The sequence below is a fragment of the Dipodomys ordii genome, unplaced genomic scaffold, assembly GCF_000151885.1.
Source record: "Dipodomys ordii isolate 6190 unplaced genomic scaffold, Dord_2.0 Scaffold44, whole genome shotgun sequence".
NCBI classification, from domain to species: domain Eukaryota; kingdom Metazoa; phylum Chordata; class Mammalia; order Rodentia; family Heteromyidae; genus Dipodomys; species Dipodomys ordii.
Genome location: NW_012267260.1, coordinates 8856706 through 8869998, shown reverse-complemented (window position 1 = coordinate 8869998; position 13293 = coordinate 8856706). Strand labels below are relative to the sequence as shown.

The following is a 13293-nucleotide window of genomic DNA, read 5'->3' as shown; positions in this document are numbered from 1 at the left end:
AGAATTACATTTTAATAGCACTAGTAATTCCAAAAAGAACTCTCTTTTCACCCCTCCTCTGTGAGCTAATGACTGGTAAAGTGCAGACACCTTGCTTATGCATTGTGGCAATACAGCAGTGTTGGAATCAGTCAAGTGTCAGATAGCTGGACATTTCAGATCATATTAACATTTCATATCAACCAAGGAACTAAGACAGAACACTCCCCAAAACTCTGTGGAAATGAATTTGTAAAGCAGATGCTTTCTTTTCCCCAACTCTCACAGGCACTGGTGGCTTATGCCTGTAATTCTACTTACTCAGGAGGCTAAGACCTGAGGATCACAGTTCAAAACCAGCCCAGGCAGAAAAGTCTGTGAGATTCTTATCTCCAATTAGCTACTCAAAGAACCAAAAGTGGCGCAATGGCTCAAGTAGTAGAGCACTAGCCTTCAGCAAAAGGTCTCAGAGAGAGTGCTCAGGCCCTGAGTTCAAGCCTAGGACTGGTGTTAAAAAAATAGGGGGTGGGGAGGCTAGGAAGGTGGCTCAGTGATAGAGTGCTTGCATTACATGAGGACCTGGGTTTGATTCCTCAGCACCACATAAGCAGGAAAAGCTAGAAGTGGCGCTGTGGCTCACGTGGTAGAGCGCTAGTCTTGAGCTGAAAAGCGGAGGGACAGTGCCCAGGCCCAGAGTTCAGGACCCATGACAGACAAAATTTAAAAAAAGAAAAAGAAAAAAAAATCTTCATTTCCCTCATGGAGCAGGCAAACACTATTCCAGTCCACTGATCAGTAAAATTTCTCTCAACCCTGAGCCAATTCTTCTGAAGGAGTGAGTCTATGTGTGTTAGAGGTAGTGCAGAGAATCAGCCAGATGATGAAGAGGCTTACATCCATGCACTCCTATGCTCTGAATGGAGTCGAATCTAACCAAAACATTAGTTGACTTCTCCCCTAGTCAGGATGGTTGATTGAACATTTTTTTTTTGGGGTCCGGTTGTGGGGCCTGAACTCTGGGCCTGGGCACTGTCCCTCAGCTCTTCAGCTCAAGGCTAACACTCTACCACTTTGAGCCACAGTGCCACTTCTGGCTTTTTCTGCTTATGTGGTGCTGAGAAATCGAACCCAGAGCCTCATGCATATGAGGCAAGCGCTCTACCACTGAGCCAACTTCTCAGCCTGAAACCCTTCATTTTTATCATCATTTTATCTCTTGTACTTTGAACAGCACTCAGCCTGGGCCAATGCACAGCAAGTCAAAGCAGCACTCTTCCTGGCAGTGCTGGTCAGACATGGCCTCATGGCTCCTCAGGCTGAGCCTCAGGTCAGCCTTTTCCACTTGGGTGGCGCTACTCTTGACAGGTTCCCCCAAATTTCTTTTGGTGATTTTCTGCCAGATCTTTACACACAATTTGCCTACAAAACTGCCTCCAGGAGCTGGGATGTGGCTTAGTGATAGAGTGCTTGCCTAGCATACATGAAGCCCCTGGTTTGATTCCTAAGTATCACATACACAGAAAAGGCTGGAAGTGGCGCTGTGGCTCTAGTGGTATAGTGCTAGCCCTGAGTAAAAGAAGCTCAGGGACAGTGCCCAGGCCCTGGGTTCAAGCCCCAGTACTGGCAAAAACAACAACATCTGCCTGCGTATTTCTATCTTTTGAGGTATGGAGTTACTTTAATCAGTCCACCAAAATGCATGACCTCCATTTTTTCACACCTTGGCTCTTTCCTTACTGATCTAGTCATGTAGATGAAGCTAAATTCATCTTACGCTTTTCTAAGTTTCTCTGTGGTCTCAAGCAAACAGTTACTTTTTTTTTACTCAAGCAAACAATTACTTTTTTTCTCAGGTTTGAGATGGGGACTTGAACTTAGTATCTGACACTCTCGTTGATTGGCTAACACTCTACCAACTAAGCCACGCCTCTAACCCCAAATAATTACTTTTAAAAACTAGTTTTGCTTTTCGGCCTCCAGTCAGAATGCAGTTACTCCTTATCCATGAGATGTTTCATTTAGTAACCACACAACACTTTATCATAAACACCAACTAACAGATTATTATTTCCCAGCTGGGATTTTGGAACTTATTTTCTCATCAGCTGGGATTTTGGAACTCACTTGCTCATAGAAATAATGGTATGAACAGAAGCCTCAAGAAGAGATTACTGGACAAGCAGGCATGTGTTCCTATGTGGGAAGAACACCAGTGCTACACAATGGAAGTCATCTAGCACATAGATTTACTCTGAGAAAATGAATTCAGGCTTGCAACTCGAGATTCCAAGAGCTGCATTGCCAGCTGCAGCCCAAGCAGGGCTCTAGGAGCCTGCCTCCTCCCACTCTCTCCACATGGCCTTCCACATATGGCCTTTTGTATGGAAGGCACATCTATACATTAGAGGCTGCCTGCAGAGAAAAAGAGAACAATTCTGTGACTAGAAGAGAAATCTGACTAGAATTTACAAATAGATCCTCAGGACTAGATGTCAGTGCTGGTTATTTCAGTGGTGTCCTAAGAAATGAAAGCCCGTCTCCAGATACCCTGCTGCTCGAGGCCAGCCATACCTTAAGGCCTAAGTCTTCCCCATGGCACCAATGCAAATGTGCAGGACAGACACTTTCCCACCCCCACCACGCCTTGCGTGAATAGAGACATAACTCATTTAGTTTTCGGTAGTACCGAGGACTGACTTAAGGCTTCATACATGTGAGGTAAGCGCTCTACTACTTGAGCCATGCACCCAAATCCCAAGACACAACTTTTTTTTTTGGTCCAGTCATGGGGCCTGAACTCTGGGTCTGGGCGCTGTCCCTCAGTAATTCAGCTCAAGGCTAGTGATCTACCGCTTGAGCCACAGCGCCACTTCCAGTTTTTTTCTTTTTTGCTTATGTGGTGCTGAGGAATCGAACCCATGGCCTCATATATGCAAGGCAAGCACTCTACCACTGAGCCACCTTCCCAGCCCCTCCCAAGACACAACTTTTAAGCAATTGCTTTCAGGAGCAAATGTAATAAAAATCCAAAGAAGAGCCAATGCACAGGGGTATTTGTTAAATATACTCAAAGGAGAAAAACAGAAGTTACTTTATTAGGGAATATCATTAAAGTAACACCAACCATATACTAGAAACAACCAGCTGGTAAGAGAGGATGGAGGCAGGGCATTACACAATTCAAAATAAAAGATAAGGGGGAAGCAAAGGGGCAGAACAATGTGTTACAAGTATAAAGAAAAGCCATACACACACATACTCATACAACTTAAGAGAATAAAGGAGAAACTCATAATAGCACATGTCCTGTAGGAAACTGGGAGTGGAGATGAAGAAGAGACTGTGCCTCTTGGGGAAAAAAGACAATCATGTTACCTTTGTCTGGGGGATAGGTTGGGGGTTACCAGTAATGGGGCTTAAACTCATGGCCTGGCTTAAAACTGGTTCCCTACCATTTGAGCCACACCTCCACTTATGGCTTTTTGGTGGTTAATTGGAGATAATAAGTCTCATGGACTTTTCTGCTGGCTTTATACCATGATCCTCAGATCTCAGCCTCCTGAGTAGCTAGGATTACAGGTGTGAGCCACCAGCACCTGGCTAGGAATTATATTTTATTTTTATTATTTATTTATTGCCAGTCTTGGGGCTTGAACTCAAGGCCTGGACACTGTCCCTGAGCTTCTTTTGCTCAAGGCTAGCACTCTACCACTTGAGGCACAGCTTCATTTCTAGCCTTTTCTATTTATGTTGTACTGAAGAATCGGACCCAGGGCTTCTTACATGCAAAAGAAGGCAAGCACTCTACCACTAAGCCCCCTTCCAAAGCCTAGAATTACATTTTAATAGCACTAGTAATTCCAAAAAGAACTCTCTTTTCACCCCTCCTCTGTGAGCTAATGACTGGTAAAGTGCAGACACCTTGCTTATGCATTGTGGCAATACAGCAGTGTTGGAATCAGTCAAGTGTCAGATAGCTGGACATTTCAGATCATATTAACATTTCATATCAACCAAGGAACTAAGACAGAACACTCCCCAAAACTCTGTGGAAATGAATTTGTAAAGCAGATGCTTTCTTTTCCCCAACTCTCACAGGCACTGGTGGCTTATGCCTGTAATTCTACTTACTCAGGAGGCTAAGACCTGAGGATCACAGTTCAAAACCAGCCCAGGCAGAAAAGTCTGTGAGATTCTTATCTCCAATTAGCTACTCAAAGAACCAAAAGTGGCGCAATGGCTCAAGTAGTAGAGCACTAGCCTTCAGCAAAAGGTCTCAGAGAGAGTGCTCAGGCCCTGAGTTCAAGCCTAGGACTGGTGTTAAAAAAATAGGGGGTGGGGAGGCTAGGAAGGTGGCTCAGTGATAGAGTGCTTGCATTACATGAGGACCTGGGTTTGATTCCTCAGCACCACATAAGCAGGAAAAGCTAGAAGTGGCGCTGTGGCTCACGTGGTAGAGCGCTAGTCTTGAGCTGAAAAGCGGAGGGACAGTGCCCAGGCCCAGAGTTCAGGACCCATGACAGACAAAATTTAAAAAAAGAAAAAGAAAAAAAAATCTTCATTTCCCTCATGGAGCAGGCAAACACTATTCCAGTCCACTGATCAGTAAAATTTCTCTCAACCCTGAGCCAATTCTTCTGAAGGAGTGAGTCTATGTGTGTTAGAGGTAGTGCAGAGAATCAGCCAGATGATGAAGAGGCTTACATCCATGCACTCCTATGCTCTGAATGGAGTCGAATCTAACCAAAACATTAGTTGACTTCTCCCCTAGTCAGGATGGTTGATTGAACATTTTTTTTTTGGGGTCCGGTTGTGGGGCCTGAACTCTGGGCCTGGGCACTGTCCCTCAGCTCTTCAGCTCAAGGCTAGCGCTCTACCACTGAGCCACAGTGCCACTTCTGGCTTTTTTCTTTTTGCTTATGTGGTGCTGAGGAATCGAACCCAGGGCCTCATGCATGCAAAGCAAGCACTCTACCACTGAGCCCCCTTCCCAGCCCCTGGTAAAACATTCTTATACAATTAGAGGACACTTAAGAAAAACAAGAAGGGCTGAGAAGGTGACTCAGTGGTAGAGCGCTTGCCTTGCATGCTTGAGGCCCCAGTTTTGATTCCTCGGCACCACATAAGCAGAAAAAAAAAAAAGCTGGAAGTGGTGCTGTGGCTCAAGTGGTAGAGTGCTAGCCTTCAGCTGAAGAGCTGAGGGACAGTGCCCAGGCCCAGAGTTCAGGCCCCACGATCGGACCAAAAAAAAAAAAAAAAGATGTTAAAGGCAGGGTGCCGGTGGCTCATGCCTGTAATCCTAGATACTCAGAAGGCTGAGAGGATTGTGGTTCAAAGTCAGCCCAGGAAGGAAAGTCTGTGAGACTCTTATCTCCCATAAACTACTCAGAAAAAGCCAAAGTGGCACTATGGCTCAAGTGGTAGAGTGCTAGTTTTGAGCACAGAGGCTCAGGGACAGTGCCCAGTCCCAGAGTTCAAGCCCCCAGGATTGGCAAAAAAAAAAAAAAGATGTTAAAGGCAAACCCACTGCATTGGCAAATACAGCCAAGTTAAAAAAGAATCAGCCTCAGCTCTGGCTCTGGTGGGGGTGTGCCCATTGAAGACTTATAGGCCCAGCAGAAAGTGCTGTGTGGCAAAAATATAAAAGGGGCCTTCTTTCCAATAAGGCCGAGGAGGCGTTTCAAAGACATGAACTGTGCATGAACCCTCAGCTCTTGTATAAGGATAAAGCCGAAATGCTTCTGGGAGCTCAGCTGCAGTAAGCAAGCACAAGAGCTGAGAGGACCGGGCCCTAACAATGCAAGACTGAAGCAAGCTCGCCACAAAGAGTGTAAGTGCACACCCAGCCAATGTACATGCACCTCATGCCATGTAAGTGCCACTAATCCTAGCAACTATACCAAAGCCAGCCCTGAGATAACAGACATTTGAGTGGCTGCAGAGTTCTGAGGAACCACCCCCTCCCTTGCCAAAACCTAAACAAAACAAAAAAACCTGACCACAATCTCAGAGGGCCAGAGAAAATAGGAATGCTGAGGACTGACAAACTATGTCTGATCATAGAGAATCCCCAGAAATAATCAGGCAGTGCTCTTTCTACACAGCTGAGGAAGCAGGGCTCCAAACTAGTGAAAACCACTGCTCCAACCTGGTGACAGGACCTAGAGCCTGGCACTACCAGTCACTAAAGCCATGCCCAGGCTCCCTCGCACATATTCCTTGTGCAGAAAACCCAACTTGGTTTTCTATTTAGCTTGCCTTCAGGGAGAGAATGCAATAACCACCAAACTCAAGTACTAGTGTGCTACTTAGCAGTTTTTCACTGTAAACGCATTTTCATTCTAAGGATCAAGACCACACAAATCAGCTCCCAAGAAAACCAGCCATCATAGCTTGTTCTCAGAAAATTGAGGTTCTGAACCTTCAGAGTTAAGGTCCAGACCCTGGTTATAACTTTACCAAGGTAATGCCACATGGAGGGCTCGGTGAGACGCTAGCTCACTGCATTTTCAAGGATAGGGAGTTCTCTGTTTAAGATCTCTCAAACAAGCACAGTGGCTCATGCCTGAAATCCTAGCTATTCAGAGACTACATCTGGAAGGATCAAGACTCAAGGTGAGCCTGGACAAAATAGGGGGGAAATTTTTTAAGACCCACTGGGTGCTGGGGGCTCACACCTGTAATCCTAGCTATTCAGAAGGCTGAGATCTGAGGATCGTGGTTCAAAGCCAGGCCAAGCAGGAAAGTCAGTGAGACTCTTATCTCCAATAAACCACCAGATAGCCAGAAGTGGCTTTGTGGCTCAAGTAGTAGATCATTTGCCTTGAGCTGAAGAGCTGAGGGACAGCGACTAGGCCCAGAGTTCAAACCCTATGACAAGAAAAATTGAGACCCTTGTCTCAAGCAGTAAAAAGATGGATTCAGTGGTGTGGGTCATCTCAAGGAAGCAAATAAGAGAATTGTGGTCCAGATGGGCCTTAGCAAAAAGTGAGACCCTACTCAAAAAGGGCTGGAGTGTTGTGGTATAAGCAACAGAGTACCTAACTAGTAATTGTCCAAGGCAAGGAAATCAGGAGTTTGAGGCCAGGTTGGAGTGAGACCTTGTTTCAAAAGTAAAATGGTAGGCTGGGAAGTTGGCTCAGTGGTAGCATGCTTTCCTTGCATGCATGAGGCCCTGGGTTCAATTCTTCAGCACAACATAAGCAGAAAAAGCCGGAAGAGGTGCTGTGGCTCAAGTGGTAGAGTGCTAGCCTTGAGCTGAAGAGCAGAGAGACAGCGCCCAGGCCCAGAGTTCAGCCTCCAAACTGACAAAAAAAAAAAGTAAAATTGTCTTGATATTTTGTTTTCTAGTATATTGTTACAGACATTTTGGTAAGAAGTTTTTATTTAGAAATTTTAAATCCATCTTCATGAGTGAGTCTGGTCTTTCCTTTCATTTTTGGCCAGTTCTAGGTCTTGAATACTGTGCCTCACACTCTCTTGGCTCACTTGCTCATAGTGGGCACTCTCCCACTTGAACAATATCTCTAGTACAGCTTTCTGTTGGTTAGTTGGAGATGGAGTCTTGTAGACTTTTCTGCCTAGACCTTGACTTTGACTGTGATCCTCTAGATCTCCCTGAGTAGTTAGGATTACAAGTATAAGCCACCTTATCTCAGCCTTTCTTTTTCTTATACTATCCTTCCGTTTGCCTATTATACAAACTAAAAATCTGATATGAGGGTAGGAATGTGGCTTAGAGGTAGAGTGCTTGCCTAGCAGGCATGCAGCCCTGGGTTCAATTCCTCAGTACCACATACACAGAAAAAGCCCTAAGTTGTGCCGTGGCTCAAGTGGTAAAGTACTATCCTTGAGCAAAAGCAGCTCAGGAACAGTGCCCAGGATCTGACTTCAAGCCCCAGGACTGGCAAAAACAAAAAACAATTGATCTGAGGAACTTTCTCTATTTACCTCTTCTCTAAAGCTGCTGCTCTTTTTTTTTTACCCATCCTGGGATTTGAACTCAGGGCCCACGCACTGTCCCTGAGCTTCCTTTTTGCTCAAGGCTAGCACTCTACCACTTGAGCCACAGTGCCACTTCGAGCTTTTTATGTTTATGTGGTACTGAGGAATCAAACCCAGGGCTTCATGCATGCTAGGCAAGTACTCTACCACTAAGCTACATTCCCAGCCCCTGAAATTGCTAATTTGTTGAAAGTGTACAAAGGTCTGATGGAGCTTCCTTATAATGCTATTTCTTTCAAGCCTTCTGCAGTTGCTTCAGTACTTGATTGATATAGATATGTTCACAGCAAGATGCAAGACTCCTCTCACAGATCACAGGCGTCCACACCAGGGGAAAATGGAGTCAGGTAATACAGCGCTTACTTTAACCCCTTCAGAAATTTCATGATGGTATATACTCTGGTGCTCTCTGTTCAGGCTGATTGACAATGAGAAAATGGCAGGCACCTCCCCTCATCAAGACAACCTGCACTATCTCTATAGAGGACTGCCATCACTTTTGAAGTGAATGTATAACTTCGTTCCAACTCTCTTGGGCTTCTAACCCATAATTCATTAGCCACTATTTCAAATTAAAATTTAATAACCCACAACTGCCACCTTCAATGGCTTGTCCACATGAAAAAGTGCAAGTTTCTTGCTCACACCTTTAAGAATATATCAAACAATCTGACCCTAACTAGCCTCTACTGCTATCTCCCATCCTGTCTTTACATGCACACACTTGCCATTCTGTCTATTCACTCACTTCCTTGATATGCTATCTTCCTCTTCTGGTCTACTCCCTAGAGCCCAGCTGAGGTCCTATCATTTTCCTAATGCTGACTCTCTCCTTCAAAGAACACCTTAATTCCCACCATCCTCAGTTGTTTATCTGGTTTCCTAACCATATTCCAAGCCTCTTAAGCAATGGTGGGACCACTTTTTGCTGCCAATCCAGGGCTCCTGATACCAAAATCTTCCCTGGGCATCTTTTATTCATGTTAGCTACAGGTTTTGACATGTAATCCTTGGTGGAGCTCCTTCACTTTGATGAGAAACTGAATGTTGTACACTACACAAGAGACAATTACCTTCTGAAACCCCATGAATTGCTCATTAGTTAGAAGGAATCAGCTCCCACCAGCAGTGTACTGTTGCAAGGACAGGTACCAGGAATGCCAAGGATGCCATATTTAATGGCTCCCAGTATGACACACTTATGCAAAGTTTCTTCCAACCAGACACTCATGTTAGTCTGAAGCTGTGTTATTCAAAGATATCAGATTCCAGAAGGGGCCTTTTTAGCAACAAGCATGTTAACCTTAGAAATTAATTTAGCCACTAAGTGTTGTCTGAGAGCACACCTAAGATGCACCAGTCACTAGGCCTTAGCACAGAAATCAGCGCACACAGGATGTCAACTAAGTAAAATCACTACAATAAATACAATTCAGTATCTTTAATTTTTTTGTGATTGAAGATTTTGTGATACATATAGCTACTTTTTCTGTCCCTTTTCATTATTGTTGTTTTGTGGGGCTACCCATAATTTAAATTCTAGTTCATGATAAACTCTAGGACTCATATTCTTGCTACAAAGGAGACTAAGATCTGGAGGATCATGGCTTGAAGCCAGCCCAGACAGAAAAGTCCTTGAGAATACATCTCTAATTAACCAGCAATGGAATGGAAGCATGGTTCAAGTGGTAAAACACTAGTCATAGCCATCAGCCAGCAAGCCAAGTAAGACCATGAGACCCTGAATTCAAGCCATAGTAATTTTTTTTTTTTTTTTGGGTCCGGTCGTGGGGCCTGAACTCTGGGCCTGAGTGCTGTCCCTCAGCTTCAGCTCAAGGCTAATGCTCTACCACTTGAGCCACAGCGCCACTTCCGACTTTTTTCTTTTTGCTTATGTGGTGCTGAGGAATCGAACCCAGGGCCTCAGGCATGCAAGGCAAGCGCTCTACCACTGAGCCAACTTCCCAGCCCAAGCCATAGTAATTCTAGTTCAGGAAAAGTTCTTTATCGGATTTTATATTTTATAAAACCTTTATAGAAGTAAATTTTTGTTAGTATTCATTCATTTTCATAGGTGAAATCAATGATTAAAAATTTGAAACAATTTTTCAATTCTGGGGTTTTAATTTGCTCACCTTGCATACAGGGCTGGTACTCTACAAGTTGAGCCATGCCTCCCACACTGCTTTTTACTGGTTACTCTGGAGATAGAGTCTAATGAACTTTTCTGGCCAGGATAGCCTCTGGGCCTTAGACTTCATCCTAAGTAGCTAGGTTTACAGGCAAGAACCACTAGCCCCTGGATAATAATTTAAGAGTTATAATATATGCTAAGACATTTAGGCATTGACCTTTACGTTGCTCCAGTGACTTCTTCCATGCTGTTTCAAAAGTGACTCCAGTTTGAAACCCCAAAAGAAGTGCAAAAAATTGCATGTATAACAGCTTTTCTCTCACTAGTTCTTCTTGGTAAAGGAATTTTCTTATGGCTGTCACATGTTATAGGTGAGACTCTGGACAAAAAGGCAGTGGTGGACAGCTTCATCCTATGTGAGTGTAGGGGAAATATAATAGCAAAGTTTCAATACCCTAAATGGGGCCAAGTGATGAAGAGTAAGTGGTCTGACAATCCATCTGGAAAATCCATTATTAACCTCAGTCCAGGCTACTAAGTGTTTAATTTCAAATGCATTACAATTAGATTACCTATTGACTGAACAGCCTAGTCTAGAAGCATAGTAGACTGAAGGTATGGACTCTTCACCCTCACCACCCTGTAGCTGACCTGGAACTACAGCTTGATGCCACTATCCAGCATGAGAACTGCCTTGCATAATACTAGCCCAGAAAACATCACTATTCAAACTTTGAGGTATGGTTTCTATTCATGTGTATTGCTTGGAATCACTATAAATTATAGTTAAGAAACTCACAAGTTGAATCACAGTAAGTTAGAGAGTGTCTGTACTTGGTTCTATATAAGAAACCAGAAGGGGGCTGGGAAGGTGGCTCAATGGTAGAGTGCTTGCCTTGCATGCATGAGGCTCTGAGTTTGATTCCTCAGCACCACATTGGCAGAAAAAGCCAGACGTGGCACTGTGGCTCAAGTGGTAGAGTGCTAACCTTGACCTGAAGAGCTGAGGGACAGCATCCAAGTCCAGAGTTCAGACCCCATAACCGACAAAAAAAAAAAAAAAGAAAGAAAGAAAAAAGAAAACAGGAAGGAAACAAATGTGCCACTTCTTTTTCTGAGCAGTTTACTGGAGATAAGAGGCTCACAGAGTTTCCTGCCTGGGCTGGCTTCAAACCAGAATCCTCAGTTCTCAACCTCTAGTGTAACAGGATTACAGGCGTGAGCTGCTGGTGCCTGGCTAGAGGTTTCTGTATCTTACATTTTTACAAGTATTTCCCAGAATGACAAAGGTCCAATAATGCCTTTTGAGTGTGTGGCTAAGGAGCTGGAGGATGACAGAGTACACATTAACATGCAAGGCAGCTTTAGCCAACTTAGAGGAATGTTCATGCCTTTAACATTCCCATTACAGAATTCTGAGATGCAGTCATGAAAGACAGCTTGATTGCAATTTAGTTTTGCTAGGTTACTCAAGAATGGAAAATGAAAAGTGACTGGATGGGAACACAGCTATTATTTTAAGAACCAAAGAAAGAGCTAAGGAAAGGTGGGTAAAGGAAGTTTGCCTAACAACAAAACTGAGTAGGTAAGAAAGAAGTTAACAGCAGAAGGGAGAGTAAACTGGGAGGCAATTGGGAAAGAAGGTATTTATTTTGGCTCATAAGGAACACTACAAGCCTTTTTTCATGAAACAGTACTCAAAATCCCTGAAATAAGATACTCTGACCAATGAATATAAGGTCTGTCACATTAAAAACATGCTAAATACCCGATTCCTTGTCTGCCCATTTCCATGCGTGGCTCCATTACTCACCTGGAAACAAAGTTCTGTCTCATCCACTTTAAATGGAAAAATAATTTCCACCCAATCTCACACAAACACCTTCTTGCCAGAATTGCTTTCAAGAGGAAGTTTATTACCATCAAGAGAAGCTTATTTTTCATTTGGTTATTCTAAGTTCAAGGCCTTCTGCTTATAAAGTCCCACTCTGAGCTCCTATTACATATAGTTACTAACAACAGTCAGGTTATTGGTACTTTTGTACCAACAGCTTTGTACTTTGGTACATGGTACTTTTAAATTTATAAATTTGTCTTCCCAGTCAGAAGAGAAGGTCTTTCAAGGAAATTACCATTTCCTTATATCTCTAATGTCAATCAAACTGCATTAAAACAGGGGCTGGGAAGGTGGCTCAGTGGTAGAGTGCTTGTCTTGCATGCATGAGGCCCTGGGTTCAATTCCTCAGCACCACATAAGCAGAAAAAGCTGGAAGTAGCACTGTGGTTCAAGTGCTCACCTTGAGCTGAAGAGCTGAGGGACAGAGCCCAGGCCCAGAGTTCAGACCCCACAACCCGACAAAAACAAACAAAACCAAAACAAAACCGTTAAATCGAAAAGGCAATGGAAGGAGTCATTTCAGAGGGTGGTAGTAGACTAGGGAACTATATATAGGTCCTTCCCACAGAGACCCAGAGAAGGCAAGGGCTGTTCCTTTTCCTACTCTATCACCTGAGCCAACAGAATTCCAACTGCTATTCAAATTATTTACTGAGCACATAAATGAGTAGAAGAGGGTGTGGAGACCTTTCATAAAAGGAAACGGTAAGAACAAAGATCAGAGGATAATAGGGTCTTTGACAACAATGTATGGATCAGAATATAACTGTGAAAATTCTAAGAAACAGCTAAAAAGCTATGGCACTGAGGCCATTACAAAACCAAAATGAATACAGAAAAAAGGGTATGAAAACTCACAGCATTTGGCATGCCCGCTCATGTCATTACCCCTACACAACAGAGCAGAGAGCAACTGGGAGGAAATAGTCCCCTGTCACTAATTTCCTCCCTCTGGGCAAAAACAAATACATGAAAGATGATTCTGGCTTGTCTCATGGCTGCCTGAGGGACTGGTTTCTATCCCACCTCAGAGAAATGGAAAGACATCAGTTTGGAAGCCACTACAAACAGAAGAAAGCAGTACCTTAGCATCATCGTACTGTAGGCAGCTGTCCTGGGGTACAAGAGAGCAGAGAGTTTGAGAGTCCAAGTAGTTTGAAAATCAAGAAGTAGAAGCAAGGGCTGAGAATGTGGCTCAGTGATAGAGTGCTTACCTAGCATGTATGAAGCCCTGGGTTCGATTCCTCAGTACCACATAAACAGGAAAAACCAGAAGTGG

The 13293-nt window shown here is 43.8% G+C and overlaps 1 protein-coding gene across 1 annotated transcript in view; it reads right to left on the bottom strand.

The window, feature by feature from the left end:
* Positions 1 to 1284, bottom strand: part of Usp49 (ubiquitin specific peptidase 49) — a 15753-nt gene extending 14469 nt beyond the window's left edge. The window contains exon 1 of the mRNA XM_013019150.1: positions 1244 to 1284. Coding sequence (XP_012874604.1) covers positions 1244 to 1284 — 41 coding nt within the window. The remainder of the gene's footprint in view (positions 1 to 1243) is intronic.
* Positions 1285 to 13293: the final 12009 nt, after the last annotated feature.